Source organism: Centruroides vittatus, unplaced genomic scaffold, assembly GCF_030686945.1.
Source record: "Centruroides vittatus isolate TY-2023 unplaced genomic scaffold, ASM3068694v2 scaffold_373, whole genome shotgun sequence".
Classification (NCBI taxonomy): domain Eukaryota; kingdom Metazoa; phylum Arthropoda; class Arachnida; order Scorpiones; family Buthidae; genus Centruroides; species Centruroides vittatus.
Window position 1 is genome coordinate 845,924 of NW_027122704.1, and position 22,934 is coordinate 868,857.

At 32.8% G+C, this 22,934-nt stretch overlaps 1 protein-coding gene across 1 annotated transcript in view; it reads right to left on the reverse strand.

The window, feature by feature from the left end:
- Positions 1 to 15,480: 15,480 nt before the first annotated feature.
- The window catches only part of GAA1 (glycosylphosphatidylinositol anchor attachment 1), a 39,470-nt gene continuing 32,016 nt past the window's right edge, over positions 15,481 to 22,934 (reverse strand). Inside the window, exons 9-11 of the mRNA XM_067286550.1 lie at positions 21,958 to 22,157; positions 21,721 to 21,873; positions 15,481 to 15,861 (exon numbers count right to left, since the gene is read on the reverse strand). Coding sequence (XP_067142651.1) covers positions 15,600 to 15,861; positions 21,721 to 21,873; positions 21,958 to 22,157 — 615 coding nt within the window. The 3' untranslated portion in view covers positions 15,481 to 15,599. The remainder of the gene's footprint in view (positions 15,862 to 21,720; positions 21,874 to 21,957; positions 22,158 to 22,934) is intronic.

Below are 22,934 nucleotides of genomic sequence, written 5' to 3' on the forward strand. Positions count from 1 at the left end.
CAGTTAAAATTCCAAAACAAATTCGAGAAATACTGTGTAAAGGACTAGAATTTAATGGCCCGAACAAATGGAAAATGTTATACGGTCCAAATTCGGTATTAGGTCTATGTAATAGCCTAACAGAATTCGAATCAAACAAAGCAAAAATGACCATCAGTAACAAAATCAAAATATATATTACAAGAGTAAAAGAGAAAACAAATTGATCCTACTCAAGTAATATATACAGAATTAAAAAATAGAATTAATAAACAAAAGAAGAAAAATGTTTCGTCCTGGATGAAGATAACAGAAGGTAGCAAAACTAAATATACAGCTAAAAGCACAAAAACGACCATTAAAATAGAGTATTTATATAGAGCTTAAAAAAATACGACCCATGGTCAATTTTAAATACTCTATATAGCCTTGAAAAATTCTTAAAACTGAAGCTTCAACAAAATAAACACTCCACTTTTGCTATAAAGAATATCGATGGATTAATAAACGAACTTAAAAACATAAACACAGAAGAAACCTTTAAAATAGCTAGTCTGGATATTATTGATATGTACCCTTCAATCATATGGAATATTATAGAGAACAAATTAAATAGCATTAATGCAAGTAATAGAATTAAGAGTTTTCCTATCGAAGCAATTATTTCGCTATAGAAGACATATTATACACAGACGAAAAAACCGTCCTGTGTCTAATTAATGCACTTCATCGTGCTGAAGAAACGAAAAAATAAAACAAACGTACTACACCTTTTAAGTATCCAGTAGGAAGTTTTATTAGAATAAAAACGTTTTCGGCCGCATTAATCAGCCTTCGTCAGTTAACGAATATCAAAAACGAACAAAATTCGAAATTACAAAAAAAGGAAAAAAAAAAAAAAAAAAAAACGGCGTTCGAAATTTACAAACAACCGCGCTTGCGCATTGACGGGTTTAAGCCCCGTTTTCCGTATCAAAAACGTGTATCAAAAACGAACAAAATTCGAAAATTACAAAACGGCGTTCGAAATTTTACAAAAAACCGCGCCTGCGCATTGACGGGTTTAAGCCCCGTTTTCCGTGTCAAAACGTGATGCTAGTCGACAAGAGATTTCCAGGCCGATAATAGGCCGTCCGCATCCCGGTGGTTGATGCAAAGCGTTGATAAGTGCGCCTTATGTATTTCCATTTTTTCCAAGTATTTGATAGCCTAGCCTGCCTGGATCGAGTGGCTCTGACAATGGAGGCCTTATCCCAATGCACCGTTATATCTTGTTGCCTAGCAAAGGTCGCTAGGACCGTGCTGTCACTGCCACAGGTTATTGAGTATTTATGCTCTTTTATTCTTTGTTTGAGGTTACGTAAAGTGGCGCCTACGTATACAATGTCGGTGTTAAAACGATGATCTTTTATCGGTATAGAATATACCCCTGTTAACTCACTGGAGCGATCTCTCCTCTTGTCGTTTCTCAGTAAACGGTAAATCTATACATACACTTAACACCTTATTCTTGCCGAGAAATATAAATTTATTTAATTCAAACAAACGTTTTCAGCCTGATTTACAGGCCATCATCATCATGACTTATTTATATTATGGAGAAATAACAGCAGGATCAAGGATTTTTTGGATAAGATCAACGATAACAACGATGGCCTTACTTTAAGATTAGAACAGAAGAGTTCATTGAATCTGCATTTTCTCGACATTGATATTACATTCAAAAAAGGCCACCTGTCCACCAACGTTTTTATTAAACCATCCCATAGCCCTTTGTATATTCCCTCCCAATCTAAGGATCCGTATAAATATAAAATTGCGGCTTTCAGAGCTTTAATAAGAAGGGCATTTTTGTATTGTGAAAGGGTACAAGACAGGAGGAAAGAAATAAATAGAATAATAAACGTAACCAAGGCCCTAGGTTACCAAAAAAGTGCAATTCTGGGAATAGTTAAGAAATACGAAGCCAACATCAAGAAAAAGTTTTTTAAAAATGCTCCCAATAGAAGCGTAAAATTTACGTATAGCGAAAGTATGAATGCGGTCATGAAGGAGATTGCACACAGAAAAGGTTCGAGAATGCTTTTAAAAAGGGCGCCTAATTTATACAAAATCCTCAGAAATGATAAAGATGATATAAAATCGGAAGAGAAAGCAGGAGTTTATAAAATTCCGTATGAGAACATGCAATTGGACGTTAAAAAAGACTATATTGGAGTAACCACTAGAAGTTTAGGGCTTAGAATCAAGGAGCATAGTTATAATATCAGAAAGGGGTCTAATGCAACAATTTTGTCCCAAATGGCACAAGCGCCAGGAGCTATAGTTAAATGGAATGAGGCGACCATCATAAATCCTTTATCTTCTCCATCTTTGGCATTGACGGCAGAGAAGTTGCAGATTTATAGGAGTAGATTGCAAGAAGGCTGTCTAAATGCGAGGGACGCAGAAAGTCTTCCCTCTGCATGGAAGTTCATGGTTAAGAAGTTTAATAAGGGCTCTAACCAATCGTTGTAACAGTTTTATTGAATGTCTTAGTATTGCATTTATTAATACTTATATATTCATTTGTTGCATGTTTATGTGTATTTTATGTTTTAGTTTTATTTGTATTTATGTTGGCTATTTATATTCTGTTTAAATGTATTTTATTTGAATTTGAATTTTGTGTTCCAAGGATAGAATTTAATTCGAATGTATTCTAAACCTGATGATGGCCTGTAAATCAGGCTGAAAACGTTTGTTTGAATTAAATAAATTTATATTTCTCGGCAAGAATAAGGTGTTAAGTGTATGTATATCTATGATTTGCTGAGTGCTTCGTGTTATTAAACGGTAAATCGTTGGATTGCGTTTGTAAATTACGCGCAAGTTCTTCTCTCTGGCCACATTTTTGACAACCTTATTAAGAAAAGGCATATAGCTCAACACAACTGCTTTCCGTGAATTTCCATCGTTGCGCTGCCGACTGTTCTTCTGCAATTTAGTTATTAGGCGATCAACAACACTTCTTTGGTAACCATGCTGTGCAGCCACCTTTCGTATGTAGGCCAACTCCTTTAAAGTGTCTTGAATACTTGAGCAGTGGGTGTAAGCTCGCCGGATCCAGGAACGAAACGCCGCCATCTTAAACTGTCCGGGGTCTATAGAGTTACTGGGGATGACGAGGGGGTGATATACTGGTTTCCGGTAGACACTCGTTCTTATCTCCCCTTCTTTGCAGGCGATGGAAAGGTCCATGAAGTTAACAAGGAACTCACTCTGTTGATCCAATTCTACCGTTAGACCGTATGGGTTGTGGTTGATTACGTCTATGAAATGCTGGATGTTGTGATCATCAGCCCAGAGGATGAAAATATCATCAACGTACCTGGTGTAAATTACTATGTCGTTGCGGAATAACGGTAAGATATCGCACTCGAGTTTGCGTAGCACCATCTCACAGAGGACTGCGGACATGGGGCTTCCCATGGGGACACCCCTTCCTTGTATATAAATTTTCTCATCAAACTCGAAGAAAGAAGAGTGGCAGACCAAATCCGCTAATTCCAAGATATGCATGTGATACTTGTGGGAATTCACTACGTTGGCGAACAAAAAGTCTCTTAATGCACAGAAGCATGGTGGAAGCTTGATGGATGGGTATAGGGACTTAAAGTCCATAACGGTCATGATTTCTCTGTCTGTCAACATAACATCCTCCAGTTTTTGCACCAGTTGCAAAGAGCTTTTTATGCTAAAGGGGTAAGCCTGGAGATTATTCTGTACGAACTTAACCAGCTTCTTTTCCAAAAGAAACGTTGGTGCCCGACATTTTTCCACGACAGGACGAATTTGCTGGCCCGGCTTGTGCGTCTTTCCAAAAGCAAAAATTCGTGGTGGTGCCGGTGCACTTACAACAACATGATCCAAATGCAAAACGTGAGCCAAGGAGGAAAAGGAGAACTTCTTAACTCTGTTCTGGAGGGTATCCAAAAATCTGTCCGGTGCCATAACGCAATCCGTTTCATTAATATATTCACGTAGCTTCTGGTTATAAGATTCCCGTTTACAGAGTACAAAGCCCTTGGTTTTATCAGCTTTCATTAGCACTATGTTATTCTCACTGAGCCAATTCCTGGAATCCCTGATATAGGTTCGTAAACGTTTGGAGTGTGCGTTTGTTCGTATCTCCTTTTCTGCCAAGAACCTTGTTTTCCAACAGATATAATCCTGTTTGGTTGGACATAAATCAGAGATAATTAGCTCAACATCTGGTATGATGGTGTCCGGTTGCAATCTTGGGTGCGGAGCGTACATAGGACCGTGCTGTAAAGCTTCTATGAGGCAGTGCGGAGGGGTGATATCATCCCATACGGTAAGTGCGCAATTTGCTTTAGTTCGAGGTTTAATGTGCTGGCACTTGAATAACCATTTGAGTTTCTTCACGTATTTACATTTTAACCTCCTTTCAACGTCAGAAGTCAAACTGATCACCCTGCTGTTGATCTCCCTTAATAAGTTCTGGTCTTCTAGGTAGAGTTCCTCCTCCAGACAAATGATTCTATGTAGTATTGAATAATACGATCTTCTAACGTTCTTAATCGCTTTGCTGAGGCATAGATGTTGTAGCTTTGGTAATAAGGAGTCACAGCCCAACGGATGTCTGATGCGGAAAATTGACATCGGGAATACACCGTTAATACGGCACTGCTTAAGGAATTCGAACTTCGTTCTTGCTTTAGATAGTTTAATAACCAATCTCCTATAAAGTTTGGCCGGTGAAGCCATAATTCGAATAAAAGAGAAACGTTTACTGGACTGTAAAACAAACGTACTACACCTTTTAAGTATCCAGTAGGAAGTTTTATTAGAATAAAAACGTTTTCGGCCGCATTAATCAGCCTTCGTCAGTTAACGAATATCAAAAACGAACAAAATTCGAAATTACAAAAAAAAAAACGGCGTTCGAAATTTTACAAAAAACCGTTTTTTGTAAATTTCGAACGCCGTTTTTGTAATTTTCGAATTTTGTTCGTTTTTGATATTCGTTAACTGACGAAGGCTGATTAATGCGGCCGAAAACGTTTTTATTCTAATAAAACTTCCTACTGGATACTTAAAAGTTGTAGTACGTTTGTTTTACAGTCCAGTAAATGTCTCTTTTATTCGAAAAAATAAAAATAATAATAATAATAATCCTTAAAATAGTAGCATTCTAAATCACCAAATTTCCTAATTGGGCTGCAATTTTCAAAAATTGTAGGCATATAAATTCTCTCTGGCGTCTGTCTGTCCTTCCTTAATCTTAAGAATGAAGTTAGACAGATAAAAATCGAGACCAGACCTTAGAGGCAGGAGGCACCGATTAACCATTTTTTTATATCAGAAATCGCGTTATTTTAATTCAAAAAATTTTCCCTAAACGAAGTTAGTCGGCACGACTCTTGCTAACAGGAAAAGTATGATGTATAGGGGCAAGACACTAGTGAAATTGAGAACATTGTGACGAAAAATTACAGTCCGGCATTGTAACGATGTCACAATAAATAAATGCTCGTTACATTCTCTAAAAATTCTTCACTTTATAATTCCGTCTAAATTCGATAACCTATGACAGTATGATCGGTCAATTCTTCCTTCGAAAATCAACTTCCAGTCTATTCTTCCCTGAGGAATTATCCATGACAACTGTCTGCTGATAAAATCTTCCCTACACAATTCTTCCTCTGATAATTCTTCTATATTTCGACTTTTTCCTGGACAATACTTCCCCATAATATTCATTCTGGAATAAATTTTTCCTGCAACAGCAAACACTGATACACAGCACAGTGGCACACCAACAGAAGAAGAACTCACAACATATTGGTCTTCTCTTTGGACCAGTGCTGTCACGCACAATGCTGATGCAGGCTGGATCGAGGAGGAAAACAGAAACTTACACAACATACCAACTATGCCCTGTGCTGAAATAAACATACATGATTTCCAATACACTGTTAACAGAACACACAACTGGAAGACACCTGGTGTAGACAACATTCACAATTTCTGGTACAAAAAGTTTACATCACTGCACCAGGAACTAGCTAAACACCTAACACACATCATCATCAATCCACAAGACATGCCAAATTTTCTTACTCAGGGCATCACCTACATGAAACCTAAAAACAACAATACCACAGACCCCACACAATACAGACCAATTACATGTCTTCCAACACTCTACAAATTATTGACATCCTGTATTGCAAACAAAATATACAAACATGTTGAAGAACACGACATTCTTACAGAACAACAAAAAGGTTGTCGTAGAAACCACAGGGGATGCAAAGAACAGTTACTCATAGATTCAGTCATTCTACGGCAAGCACACAAACAACACAGAAACATACACATGGCATATATAGACTACAGAAAAGCATTCGACAGTGTTCCACACAGTTGGCTGCTACATATTCTACACATGTACAAAATACATCCATCACTCATTGCATTCTTTCAAAACACTATGCAGCACTGGAGAACAACACTACATCTCAGAGTTCATAACACTTCCATACAAACAAACCAAATTTTTATTAGGCGAGGAATTTTTCAAGGAGATTCCTTGAGTCCTCTCTGGTTCTGCTTAGCCCTGAACCCATTATCCAACATGTTAAACAACACACAATATGGTTACAATATCAGACACGAAAAAACAACACAGTTTACACTGTCACATCTCATGTACATGGATGACATAAAACTTTATGCATCCACACAAAAACAACTTCATCAACTCCTACAAATCACACATTCATACACCAAGGACATACAAATGGAATTTGGCCTAGATAAATGCAAAACAGTTCACATAGAAAAAGGAATCCTGAAGAAAGAAGATTTTGCGCTTGGAAATGGAGACATTATTGAATCCATGGAAGAGGGCGAGTTCTACAAGTATTTAGGATTCCAACAGGCCAAACTAACAGAACATACACAAATAAAGCAAAGATTAATTAAAGAATACCAAAGTAGGCTAAATGCTATTCTCAGAACACAGTTAAATGCAAAACACACAGTTAAAGCAATAAACACATATGTCATCCCAGTACTCACATATTCTTTTGGAGTTATACATTGGACTCACACAGATCTTGAGCAACTCCAAAGGAAAACAAGAACAACACTTACTAAGCATAAACAACATCATCCTAAATCCGCCACAGAAAGATTAACCCTTCCACGTAAAGATGGCGGACGTGGCCTGATTGACATAGTTAACCTTCACTAAAAACAAATACAGTCACTGCGAGAGTTTTTCTACAAAAAACAAGAAACATCACAATTACATAAAGCAGTAACTCTAGCAGACTCGAATAACACACCATTAAACTTACACTCACATCATATGGACACAACACAACATATAAAAAGCATAGACACCATTAAGCAATCGTGGGCTCGAAAGGCACTCCATGGCAGGCATCCTTATGATTTGGCCCAGGATTTTGTTGACAAAACTGCGTCAAACAGCTGGTTAGCTCGGGGATGCCTCTTTGGGGAGACGGAAGGATTCATGATCGCCATACAGGATCAGGTCATAAATACTAAAAACTACAGAAAACACATACTCAAAAATGCAACACTCACAAATGACACATGCAGAAAATGTCACATTATGCCAGAAACTATACAACACATCACCTCTGGTTGCAAGCTCTTGGCACAGACAGATTATTTACACAGACATAATCAAGTAGCAAATATAATACACCAAGAGCTTGCAAAGAAACACAAATTAGTAGACATCCACAAACCATACTACAAATACATTCCACAGACAGTATTGGAAAACAACACGCACAAAATGTACTACGACAGAGCCATAATCACAGATAAAACAATTTACCACAACAGACCAGACATCACATTCATTGACAAACACAATAAAATCACATACATTATAGACATATCCATTCCAAACACTCACAATATACAAAACGCATGCACTGAAAAAATTAGCAAGTACACAGAACTTGCCCAGGAAATGAGGATCTGTGGAAGATGGATAGGGTACTTATTGTACCTGTTGTTCTCTCCTCTACAGGTGTCATACCACACACACTACACAAAAGCCTGGGCACATTACAATTGAATAGAAACACATACATCACACTACAGAAGGCCACTATATTGAATACATGTCATATTGTGAGAAAGTTCCTGAATACAGACACACACACTGATACACTTCTTTAATTTCTGTTTTGGTTACTATGCCTTGACTTTGGTCCGGCATAGTGCACAGCCACCGGTGTTAACCGAGTATATCTCACTTAACCCAAAATAATAATCAGCGCAGAGCCCAAATGGTTAGGACTTGAAAGCTGAAATTTGGTACACAGTTAGGGTACGTCACGAGAACGCACACTAAGAAGGGATTTTTCGAAATTCCTTCCCACGGGGAGAGGGACAGAATTAAGTCTTAACACTTCCATTAACTATGGACGTGTTAAGTAACAATGGAAGTGTTACGTAACAATAGAAGTGTTTAAGAGAAAGCGACGTGCAAGACGCAGATGCAGTTTTTTCGTTTTTGCGGAAAATCGAACATATTTTTAGACCCATCTAAAAACACTCTAATTAGTCTGGAAACAGGGGGACCCAATTCTTGCATTGTGTGAAAACGGGTAAGGTTGACTATAACGTAATAATCTTAATGTTCGCTATCGTTACTTTTGCCCGAGCAACGCCGGGCCTACCTGCTAGTAATACATATATAATTAATTTCTTTAGACATCGACAACATGATAATTGTAAAATTAGTGTAAAAAAGAAAGACAATTTTGAAATTTATTTCCGATATGAATTATTATTCTCGATTCTAATATCTACTTGTACTGCACATTTACTATAAGGAAATTGTTCGCAGCATATTCAGAATATATTTAAAAATAACAGTGCAAAAATTCTTTATTACATATTATTTATAATTAATAATAAATATAATTCCAGATTGATGAAATAATCACTGTCAATGATGTGTTACTAAATACGAAACGTTAGTATTATAGTTTTAGATCAGCGCTGTCCAACTTATCATAGCCCGCGGGCCATATTTTCTTCACCAAACATTTCGGGGGCCGAGAAAGTTGATAAATGAAAAGTCAGTTTATGTTAATTAAAAAAATATTTTATTTATACTAAAAAGAAAACTTTAAAATATTCGTAATATATTAATGAGAACATCGTGGCCGTAATTTTCACATAGTAAAATAATTTTAATATTAATAATAATAATTTAGTAGCATAAATTTATTCATAGTAAAATGTACTCGCGGGCCGTAAAACTAATTTGGCGGGCCGTATACGGCCCGCGGGCCGCCAGTTGGACAGCCCTGTTTTAGATTATCATCATTCATATACCAGACTGATAAAGGATAACGAATAGAAATCATAATTTAAAATATTAATAATATACAGGGTGGGAAAGAGAGTCACTTAACACCACTGCTACAGAGAATGTACTGTACATTGAGCACATCGTGTAACGTGCATAACTCTGTAACCGTTCGAAGTAAGTCAATAAAATCTTTCAGCAATCAATTCCTTGTAAAATTCTGACCCTAAATGACGTGTCCCATGACCCTCTTCTCATTTAGTTTTGTAGTTGCATTCAAGATGGCGGCCGTGCGAGTAACACACATCTATCTGTTTCTCCCGTTGGTCTAATGTGTTCCTGGCATGAGCGAATTAACTTTGGGTACATTCTATATTCTGTAGCAGGGGTGTTAAGATAGAAATATTCATAAAAAGTTTTATGAAGAATAATAATATAGAGTGTAGGAAAAAGTAGGCTTGCCTATAAGATATTGTCTAAGATTTACACTGGGCTGTAAATGACAATATCTTAAAGGCAAATTATTTAATTCTGAATTATAATTAAATTGTTCGTGGTTGATGAAGTCGTCATCTTGTACTACATATGAGTGAATCTCACTTCCGTACGGTTTTGCGAGGAAGAAGTCACAATCAAAATTATCTCCTATTCTCCGGCCCGGCCTGTCACACGAGTAAGAATGGCTCCTATAGGATCCGTGGTAGTAGCACAAGTAGTAACACAGGTAGTAACACAAATGGCTATTTTAAAAAGTAATTGTGTGAATGGCGAGAGCGATATCAATGAGGGCCGCATCGGCCGCAATTTCATTATACTATTCTAAGATAGATATAAATTTATCTTTAATTAATCTCACGGTACAGTACATCATAGCCCGGAAGACATGGCGACAGGGCTCTCTACATTATGTTATATGGAAATTTCAAATAAACTGAGTCAAGAGACTTCTTGCAGAATGATAATGAATAGGTTTTATTGGATACAAATAAAAAGCAATTACATATTAAAAATGTGATCTGTGCTGTCTGTTAATATACCTCATCTTGAGAGGACAAGGCAAGAAGCGATTAGCGACCAGGTCACATCATCTTACTTGGTGTTACTTTTTTTTTATACATCTGAGAACATTCAGAAATTTTTGAGCAAGGATGCTCATATCTTTTCAACTACTACATTTCTGAGAAGTAATGTGAATGATATTTACAAGTTTTTTTTTTTTAAATTCTTTTGCCCTGTGACCCTGACCATCTGGTCGCTCACTGATGTGGTGACCAGATGGTCAGGGTCGGAGCCGACGTATCCAGACGGGCCATCCACGAAAATTCCTGGGGTTTCTTCGACCCGTCTAGATAAGATTCTGGCTTCCCAGAGCGGTAGGGTGCCATCTTAACTGCTCGGCCAACCGGCCGTCTGTATTTACTGATTATTCAATAGAACAATAAAACATGCACATTTGCTTCCATCTTTATGTCAAGTACTACAGATTACATGACGAATTTTAACGTTTCGAGTGTGTTGTAAGTTACATAAAGCTCCCAAGACACGAAAAAGTGAAGAGAATCGAATACCATAAACAACCCCGTGGTGATCTTATTACTTGGAATAAGAGAGCAAGATGCAGTGATTCCGAGTGTATTCTTTTAAGCGGATTCGACTGTACTATGAATTTTACACGGTATTCGACTTCTCACTAAATACAGCTGATTCTATGGTTAGCGAAATTTGCTACTCTCACTCTTTTGTGACTTAAAATTCTATGGGCGCCGAGTTTCCAAAATTTCATGGACGTTTAGATTAACATGTTATGGTCCTCCCCTCTTCAAATTTTAAATTAGAAAATAATACTTGATGTGTTATGAAGTTTCCGCAATATGAGATATAGTGCTAGACATTCCGAAATGGACTTGAATAATTATTAAATAATCAATTCTGAGAATCGGCTGTTTATTTCTTCTGTAGCTAGATCTCAATGTGGCAATTTTCACCAATTCAAGATGGAAGTGCAACTCCCGTATGAATTTGATGTTTGATAACCGTAGAAGTATCGATATCAAATTTATTTTCTAACGATAGCTATGGTATGAGATTGTGGTATTAAACGATGTAGATTCTGTTGCAGCAAAATGATACGCATTTTGATGTATAATCAATACTTTACGCAGTTTTTCAGATTATTTTAACTTCATGTAAACGATTGATTCAACTTATCCATTTGTTACATTAATTTTGTAATATCATTCGCCAGAAATAGTTGAATCTGTAGAAGTTATCGACAGATGGCAGGAATTTTTCGGGGATGGCCCGTCCTAAACATAACAATAATTCATAATTAGGCTAAAACGACACGTTATTATTCCTTATCCTAAATTATTCAAATCTGAAATCACCCGTCGATAGGATATCACTTCGTCTACTCTAATCATATAGCATATACGTACGTGATAGTAATGTCTCCCTACAGGAAGACAAGACTTGCCTAACAGTTCTCCAGATGAGAATCAACGTCATTGTTATCACAGCTATTTGTCGATAATCTGTCGTCCTGGCATTACGCCCTTCGATATGAGGTTCATCAATTCTCTCGCCTACTAGTCTGATAAGTGAATCATTTCCTTACTCGTCATATGGTACTTAGGTTTGATTTTACGTGAATCAGTAGCTATTTTCTGTATAGCACAATTTCTTTATCATAGAGAACAAGACATGACAATTCGTTCCACTTAACTTATGTTCGATTAATTCTTAACTACAATTTTAAAATTAAGTTACTAGTACATTTACTGTTTTTTCTAGTTGTTAGATAGGTTATTCTGCTTCTTACGGGGCTTACTAGCTTAGTTTCTGTATTATTTTTAGTATTAGTTTGAAGCCTTTAGTTTTAAGCATTATACTTTACTCTGTTTAGCTTTTATGTAGCTGTACTACTTATTGGTGTATGCTACAATTCAGGTTTTCTTTTAGACCCACGGCCTTGTAGCCTAAAAACTGCATGGCAACATATAAAAGGGAGTGGTAACCTTACGTACACTGCTCAGAAAGATCTTTCCTTTCTCCTCACCCCTTCCTCTCTACAGTCCTCTTCTGAGGGCTGTAGAGAGGAAGGGGTGAGGAGAAACACTAACGAAAGACAACGGTCGTACACAAAGTAAAAATAAAATTCGGTTTTTACATTTTGCTAAAATTTTTTTATTATTTTTCAGTATTCGTTTATTCATCTATAGTTCATTAAATGTGTGAACTTGTTAAACAATGTGTTTCGAAATATATATATAAAAAAATTATAAACACTTATATAAAAGTTCAAGCGACAAGTATTCTTCAATACTGTCCATTTTACTTTCAATATTTAACTAATACTTTGACATTTTTGTCATTTAAATCCTAAACTAAATCATTCAATAATCCTCTTCCTCTCCAAACTCATCATTGATTAAACATTCGATATTGACATTTCAATCTTTAAAAAGAATTTGATTCATCCGGAAACGTGATTTAATTCAAAATAATTGCTTATAAACAAAAGTTCTGTTACAAATATATATACCGGTATATTCGTTTAAAATCCTAAACTATAAATGTATTTTTAAATAACATTAAAATATTATGTTCATCCATTTTGACTTTTTGTAAAATTGCGGATTTTTTTTTTAATCTTGAAGAATTATGATCAAAATTAAGTAACTGAAAAATATTAAAATTTTTGTAATAAAAGATTGATTTCTTTATTTTATTCTTTTAGTTCAAGCATTGTGCAAACACACCCACAATATCCTTAATTTTCAGAAGAACTTATCCTCCATTCATGATTTGGTTTTATGTCTACACCAAAACGCAAAACATGGGTGATCTGCCCAGGCGAAAAGTCTTTTATGGGAAACTGGACCCTATTTATATGTTATTAACGTGAAAAACCGAAAAATTCCATACGACCAGGCTCCAACACACCACCAACTATCCGTGTTCAGTGGTTTTATCCACTGGGCCACTGATGAGCATTTTAGTTTTGCAATTGTTAAACTATTTTCCCAAATATTACAAAATTATATTAAAGCAATTGATAATTAACATTATTAAAATTTACCAATACCTAAATAATAAACATTTTTTAATATAATTATAATTTAAAATCTTCATTAAATAATGAATTTTTAAACTTTTTGAAAACATACACAGTACTAAAAGTTTTTAAATGAATTCATTAACTAATAATAAAAATTGAAATTATAGTTATTTTAACTAACTGAAATTAAAATTTATAATACAATGCTTTTATTAATATTAATAATTTTTTAAGACTGTTTAGTTTTGTAAATGATTTTACTTACCTACTACACAATATTTGATTTAACCTTACACAAAGTAGACATATAAAACATTTTTTTTTAATGTACTCTTACACTTAATTTTTACAGCAACTAAAAGTATTATATTTTAAAAATTTTAATTAAAATATATTATTTATTACATTATTAATTTACTAATTTTATGCAGGAAATTATATTGTATTATTATTTTATAATATGGATAAATTAATGCAATAAATAAAATGATTACTTTAGTCAAAGTTTTAATACAAGTTACAAAATTTAACTGAAACCTCTTCATAAATTCTTGGAAAAATAATAAAATGATAAAGAAATAGAAATATTTTCAAAAATGAAAACAAAGGAAGAAAAAAATTCTTCATTTTATATTTTCATGAAACTTATTCTGTAAAAAAACAAAAAAATGTTATGGATCAATATTATTAAAATATCAATTTTTTTCCTAGAAAAAATTTGATAAATTCCATCATTGTGATGGAGACATATAGAAATTTGTCAAAGGTCAATATATCATAAAATAATGAAATAGTATAGAATTTAATATTTTGTATGTTTTATTAAAATTTCTTCCTAGCTATTAGTTTTATTATTTGTTTTGTTGCTTGTTTAAAGTAAAAACCTTGCTTTAAATTTATATGCTGGGTCATAAACTTGATTAATGATTAACGTAAAAAGATAAGTAACATAACAATTTTTATGTTTGTTCTACACATTAATTTTGAGTAAATTATATCTTAACTATTGGAAAATTTAAATGTAAAGAACAGTATGTTCTCATTTTTAATATTTGTAAACAACATTTAAAAGTTATATCTAATGATAAAATTTTTTAATTCTTGGATATCGGCGCACACTTTATTTTTGCAAATCATTACAACAGATATTCAACATATTATGTTTTGCCTGTATTTTCTTCTTACTATAAAAAAATACAATAATTCTTTCTAGGCTAAGGCATTAGTATTTTATTAATTTATTTCATTTTATTATGCTAGAAAACATTATACCTTAGATAAAATCAGTGGTATTAAAATAATATATAGTATCATATATATAATAATTAATATCAGTTCATATATATCACTTTTGATTTCTACATTTTATGTTTAATTTAGATAGAATTATTACATTCTATTTGTATTTTTTATGAAATATTTATTCCATTTTAAATTAATCACAAATCTAACCTTAAGTATTTAATTAATATGTTTAAATAAGAAATAAATTACTTTTTTTATAATTCAAATCAAAAGTACGGTTCAAAAATTATATTTTATATATTGTTAATATTTAATTGCGTTTGAATATACATCATTAATTTTTAAAGACTTATTTTTATTTGAATAAATACAATTAAAGAATGGTTAAAAATCATTTGATATTCCTGAGATTGATTAACCGACTCCCCAAATCAAAATATAAAAACAAACTTTTATCAAATTTTCATAAAATAAAAAATGTATATTGTATAATGAACAAAAAATTTATGAAAATGAATTATTTTTCCTCTAAAATTCATCTAGTTACAATAATGAAAACAATATAATATTTACACATCAACGTAAAACGATGATGTAATATTTTCGAAATGATTACAAAAAGATTTTACATATAAATACATAAAAGTATATTCATGTAAAATAATTGAATAATAAACGTACAACTATATTAACATTAATCCTTGAATTATTTATATATTAAAAAATTCACATATTGTAGTTCAAAGTTTTTTTTAAATTTGAATTTACATTTTTATAACAACAATTAAAAATTTACTTTAACCAATTTTATTATATCTCTGGAATGAATTACTTTATATTTTTAGTGATACTGTTTAAATTCATAATGTAATTGAATTATTAACAATTCATTTATAAATAAAATATTATATCTAAAAGTTTAAAATATCTTACAATTTTTATTTACACAGTAGGTAATAACCATAACATCAACCAAGCCGGTAGAAAAAATATTGATGCCATTGCGTAATTCCAATTGCTATATAAATACCAATCTTCAATAGTAAACAGCAGAACTTTTTTGTGTCCCTTCAATGCCCGGGACAAGTGTTCACTTATGGGAGCGGTAGAATCAATATATATTGAATTTGCTATCAAGTACAAATAAATCAGTATGAATGGATGCAGCAGTAGTAGCAAAACAGCATGTGGCCAAGACAGAAATCTGATAAATAAAAACAATCATTTAACTTTAGTCAAAAACAGATAATCTTATTTCTTTAATGCATGATTATAAATTGATTTATTTTTATATTCTTTTAAAAAAGAAATAAATAAATATAATACATTAATAGAATGACCAAGTCATTTGACTTTTTAAAATGCTATTTACAGCTCAAAACTTGTGTTTGTATATTTCATTTATATTTAAAATATCTTATAAATCTGAAAATGATTTTTAATAATAAAATATACTAATAATGAAGACTTCATGAAAATATTATTAAAAATTTAAGTTAATATATTAAATATTCCATAAGCTTTTTAATAGGAGATAAAAACATTTTCCCTCAAAAGAATGATAATTTAAAAATTAATAGTTATAAAAGATTATCAGAAAAGAATGCAATACAATTATGTTTTTTTTCTTTTTTAAATTATCTAAAATTGTCCAGCAAATACTGTAATCTGTATTTGAGAAATTGTCTTAAAAGAAGAATTAAATATTTTTTACTTATATAAATACCAGTTTCATGTTATACATGTATGTAAAACTACCTCAACTTTTGAGACAGACTTTATATTTTCTCTCTCAGATTTCAAAATAAATGTTTATTTAAACATGTAATTTCAAAAAAAAAAAAAAAAAAAAATACAAAACAAACAACTAATAGGATTTTTTAACATTATTTAATAATTACTTTTACTTATTAATGTTCCAAAAGTTTAGATAAAATGAGTTTTTAAAAAGTAACCAGAACTATTTAAAATTTAACCATTATAACAGATATATCAAATATACTTTTGTTCTCTGAAATTGAAAGTCAGTAATTTTCACTAACAATGGGAAAGAAAAAATAATTTACAACTGAAAAAACCTATGCTCTCAATTTTAATTTTTACATATTTGCAGACAGATGCGGGAATTGTGAAGATTTTCAAATGAACTGCATTTGGAGTTTAAAAAATTATTGCACAGAAAGAATTTTTAACCATCACCATTATATGAACATCCAAAGTCAATGTTACCTCAAAATGACATTGATTTTCAGCTTCTGAAAATTTCTTTGACAAATTTTAAATGAATAAGATGCAAAATATCCAAGGACACAATTACAAAAGATTAAAAATAAATCCAAATATTTTGCTAAGAAAAATATATTCCAAACTTCTTTTTAACGTCTCAACAGTGTCAAGCAAGATTATAAAGGACAAAAGAACTTGTCAGAAATACAAATAAATTTTAGTTTTTATATGATGATATTAGAAAGAAGCTAAAGATTATTTTAGTTTTCAACTTGGAGGGAGATATGGTATGGGGTGCATTTGCATTTAATGTAACTTATCCATTTAAAAATGCTAAATTAAATCATCATACAGAAAATAATCTATTGCCAAATTTACACCAATTTTTTATAAACCTGAAATATTCAGTTAAGACAAAAATGTTACTGTTATGAAGTGGCCAGAATAGTCACCTGATAAACCCAATAAAAAATTTGAGTCAAGACTCCATAATGTTTTGAGTTTTGTTTTAAAATATCAAAATATTAGAAACTCTGACTTTTACAAAAATTAATTTTCTCTATATCAAAATTTTTGATGTTATTAAAATTCCATTAACCCAGCATTGCCAAGACCAACACTGTGCTGGATTATTGAATATACGCCTTATCAGACAATGGAAATGTTTTTTTTTTTTCTATTCTCGGACACAATTTCATATATCTTGTTTAACATACCATTTCAATTTTTCCAGGCAATTCCTACTCTTGGTTGGCACAAAACAAGAACACACTATTCTTACTTCGGGCTTTATATGTATAGTGTTTACACTTTTATTGCATATAAATACAGACATACCCTAATTATCAAAGCTGTTTCCATGATAAATATTGATTCCAAACATGTAAGTATTTCTGCATTTCATACCAAACCCATGAAATATGTCTGCATCATTTCTATATATAAGAAGACCTCCTAAAAGGACCAGGACAGGGATGGATGGGTAAGCTTAAAATGTGCATACCAAAATAACCAAATTTTTAATGCAAAATTTTCGAGAATGTATTATTTGGTCTAGTGGTTAGACAATTGTCTATCGCAGGCCTGGCCAACTTATATTGAGGTGTTATTGATTTTCATGAGTTAAATAACCAATGATCTACTTCACATCTCTGTTCTTCTATAAAAGCTTAATAATCCACCCTAATAAAATTATTCTGCAAAACAGTTATATTTATTTATTGGATGATAATTAACATTCCAGATTTTCTCTTTATTGTAAATACACTAAAACAAACTAAATGACACCATTTATTTTATACCATAACAAAAAAAAAATTATTTCTTTCCATGGCGCAAATCATAAATTTTGGTCCTCTTTGACTCACTCATTTTGCACTTAACTGAATTGCTTAGGGTGCAACAGAATAATTACTAAAGTAACATAATCTAGAAATAACCACGACACAGTGAGCACTTTGTATTTACCATACTTTATCTTATGAAAAGTTGCCAATTCATTACAAATAGTTAAAAGATATTGCCATGAAAAATATGGACTTACTTCCTATTAAACTTACACCATGTATTTTGTGTTTTAACAGACCATACATTCTGCGATTGACCAGTTGATCAAAATCAACCTGTTGGCCATCCCTGGTCTATAGGTAAGCTGGATTCAGTGAATTTTCCACTAAATTGGCAGTGCTGTGTCTAAATGAATATATTGAAGAGATAGATGTCTTGAAAATAGGATATGTTTCATTTTCATTATTATTAAAATAGTTCACAGTGTTTATTAAATAAAAATGCAATAACAGAATACAGTTTTATTGAGTACTAGCTGACCGGCCACGCGTTGTTGTGGCTCAAAATGTATCTATTATAAATGTGTAACACTTCCCCCATGGGGGGAATTTCAAAAAATCCCTTTTTAGTGTATATTCTGTTGACGTCACCTATTAAAACGCAATTAAAAACGCAAAAAACCGCATGTAAAATAGTATAAATAGAAGCCGAGTTCTTCACGGTAAGCCTTAATTCTGTCCCTTTCCCCGCTGGCGAATATCGAAAAATCCCTTTTTAGTGTATATTCTCTTGACGTACTCTATTAAAACGCAATCAAAACACGCATCTAAAATAGTATAATAAAAGTCGAGTTCTTCACAGTAAGCCTTAATCCTGTCCCTCTCCCCGCAGGAAAATATCGAAAAATCCATTTTTAGTGTATATTCTGTTGACGTAACCTATTAAAACGCAATTAAAAACGCAAAAAACCGCATGTAAAATAGTATAAATAGAAGCCGAGTTCTTCACGGTAAGCCTTAATCCTGTCCCTTTCCCCGTGGGGAATATCGAAAAAATCCCTTTTTAGTGTATATTCTGTTGACGTCACCTATTAAAACGCAATTAAAAACGCCAAAAACCGCATGTAAAATAGTATAAATAGAAGCCGAGTTCTTCACGGTAAGCCTTAATCCTGTCCCTTTCCCCGTTGGGGAATATCGAAAAATCCCTTTTTAGTGTATATTCTGTTGACGTCACCTATTAAAACGCAATTAAAAACGCCAAAAAACCGCATGTAAAATAGTATAAATAGAAGCCGAGTTCTTCACGGTAAGCCTTAATCCTGTCCCTTTCCCCGCTGGGGAATATCGAAAAATCCCTTTTTAGTGTATATTCTGTTGACGTCACCTATTAAAACGCAATTAAAAACGCCAAAAACCGCATGTAAAATAGTATAAATAGAAGCCGAGTTCTTCACGGTAAGCCTTAATCCTGTCCCTTTCCCCGCTGGGGAATATCGAAAAATCCCTTTTTAGTGTATATTCTGTTGACGTCACCTATTAAAACGCAATGAAAAACGCAAAAAAACCGCATGTAAAATAGTATAAGTAGAAGCAGAGTTCTTCAGGGTAAGCCTTAATCCGTCCTCTCCCTGTGGGAGGAATATTAAAAAATCCCTTCTTAATGTGCATTCTTATTGCATACCCTATTAAAACGCAGTAAAAACGCAAAAAACCGCATGTAAAATAGTATAAATAGAAGCGGAGTTCTTCGCGGTAAGCTTTAATCCCGTCCATCTCCCCCCGTAGGGGAATTTCGACATGTATATTATATAAAAACACGTGCATATTCGAATGCAACGTTGTGTCAAAATTTCAAAGGAATCGGTAGGAACAAACAAACGTTGTATTTTATTTATATAGATAGGTAGAAAATGATCTGCTTAGGTCCATTCTCACTGAAAAGCATAATGCCTTACAGAAAAGCAGACTTAGGTCGTCGGAAGTTAGCGCCATCTGTTGGACATAAAAGCCTTAATCCATATATAAATATATTTTTGAAAGGGGGGAAATGGTGATCTTCACATATGCCACAAACCTTCGTGGGAATGTATTAAAGGCAATGGCAATTGTGAAATTAATTAATGTCTGGTATTAAGAGAGAGGACAAATCCTCATCACTAGAGACGAGTAAATAATTGCTCATTACTCATATTTATTGTGGTATTGTCACAATCTGGGCTGCAATTTTTAATCATATTTTTAATTTATTTAATTTAAAATATATGCTCTCCACTTCAAATTAGTAGTGTCTTGCCCCAGTACATCATACTTTTCTATTAGATGATCAGCAGAACTCCATTGCTATCTAATTCTTTTCAAAGGAAAATTTCCTTTCAATCTGAAATAACATGACTTCCAGTTTACATCAGAAGTTCATATATACAGTATACCCCTATAACACTGGTTCGTATAACACGGTAAAATGTCATCGCCGACTCGTGTCACAACAGGATTGGTCGAATCTGGACCAATAGCAGATATTGTACAAACCTTTGAGTTAAAACGAGCACTGGACCTACTAAAAAACATTTATTATTCAACGGCCATAAAAATTATATTTTTATTAACGATGTCTCCAAAGTTAAGTTATTTTTCCACGAAAAATTCGCAGATCAGGGAACATGTGCCCGCAGTTCAATGAGCCGCTCCATGACAAGAACAAGCTTAAGCAATGGTGTCGTCAAACAGTGCACATTCGGTAAGTAATCCTATAATTTTTTGTTTATAGCATAGTTTATATGGATTATTCCCAAAAAATTATACGTGATTTGGAAATGTTGAGTCAAATTAGTCTAGAATCGATTAATTTTATGGAAGAAAACTTTTCAAACAGCCGTAACCCCTAATCTGCACACGTGCTGGGCTGTGATTGGCTCATGTATTTAAGTGACTCGTACAACACGGATTCATGTAACACGGAACGTATCTACCGTGTTATAGGGGGGGCTACTGTAGTTAATCGGGGCTCTATATCTGGTCTTGACTTTTATGTATCTATCTCCGTTCTCGAAATTAAGGACAGACAACAGTGGAAATTTATAGGTCTACAACTTTTTCAAATTGCAGCCCAATAAAAAATAATACATGTTTGCAAAGGAGAAATTGTAAGGAACACTGCCTACCGTTATGCAATTCAAAAACAATTGGCAATTCCAACAAGCTTTAGACAGTGCTGTATAAATTTAAAATGGCATGTTTGTTTGACATTAAATGACATATTGCATGTTAATACTGTGGATATGATTCACATTACTTGGAAAAAGGTTAAAGTATAATGAATGCAAATTATATTAACCAAATTCTTTTAAATCTGATTATTATTATTATTGTATTGTTTGCAACCTCTAACATTTTATTCTATCACATACAATTGTTGTTGAATTTTCTTTATAAACAGTAAAATTGATTGTATCTTTCCTCAACAACATTATTTGTAATCATTTATAAATACATAATAAAGCAATGTTAAGTGAAGACTTGTTGTATTTATTTATATAATAAAATTTTACCTGCTTTTAGCACCTCCAGCAGTCACTGCAACAGGAACGTAAATAATTGAAAGAACTGTTGCCATAGCTATATTAATAAGGGAAAGTGTGTAAAGAAAGGCACCTAGTTCGAGGAGTGCAACACACCGATAAATCCGCAGATCGTGAGTTAACCTATATTGTAATATATTAATAATTAAATTCCAAACAATGCCATTACATAATGCACTCGGTTAATGCAATTTTATAGTAACTTACCCCATTAGTCTTCGCCCATACAGTGTAAAACTGAGAGGGTAAATTAATACAATAATTGTTCCATAATAAAATGCATCTTCAGTAGATAAGAACAACTTTTTACCAACAAAATCTAAAAGATTTGGAGCTATGTATAACAGGCACCCAAATATATGAGAAATGCCAACAATATGCAAAGCTAACCATAAACTAGGTCCTTCCTGAAATAAACACAAATATATTAACTTTTTTTGCCTTTACTACATAATTTAATATTTTTAGAGGATGAAACAACAATGGTACCTTAATAAGTGGAACAGCATGTAATTTTGAAGTTTTACATATATCTGATGTTTTATTGTCATCATCTGATTCTCCCAATGACAGATACAAAGACAGAGCATGAAATTGTTAATGAATTTTTAATTAAAATTATTAATTACCAGCTACGAAAACATTACACTTTACTTTAGTAATAGTATAGCTCAGTAGAGCATCAATTATCCGACTCAATTGGGGACTGGGGTTGGTCAGATAACTGAAAAAACGGATAACCAAAAAGTATGAACGAATACATTATTAGTATAGTATATTAGTACATCCCATGTAATTAGTATATTAGTATATCGCTATTAACCTACTTCGCATTGATTTTTCATCAATGTTAAGCCTAACAAAATTTTTTTTAAATAATAATCGTCGCTATTGTATCGTTAAAAATTATTTCTTTATTTTGCACAAAATAAATACAAAAATAAAGAAAAAAATTGAAAATTAAGCCTGGTTTAAATACTAGCCTCTTTTTCATGGTCGAGCCAATGTTGCCAGCTAAAACATGCAAACATTTAACAAAAATAATATTAAAGTAGCCAAGACATAGCCAAATATTGTAGCGCCACATCACTATTGGACACTTGAATTTGCCGACTAGAACGCGGTCGGTTAACCGATGTGACGGTTGATCGGGGGTCGGATAATCGATGCTCTACTGTAGTATG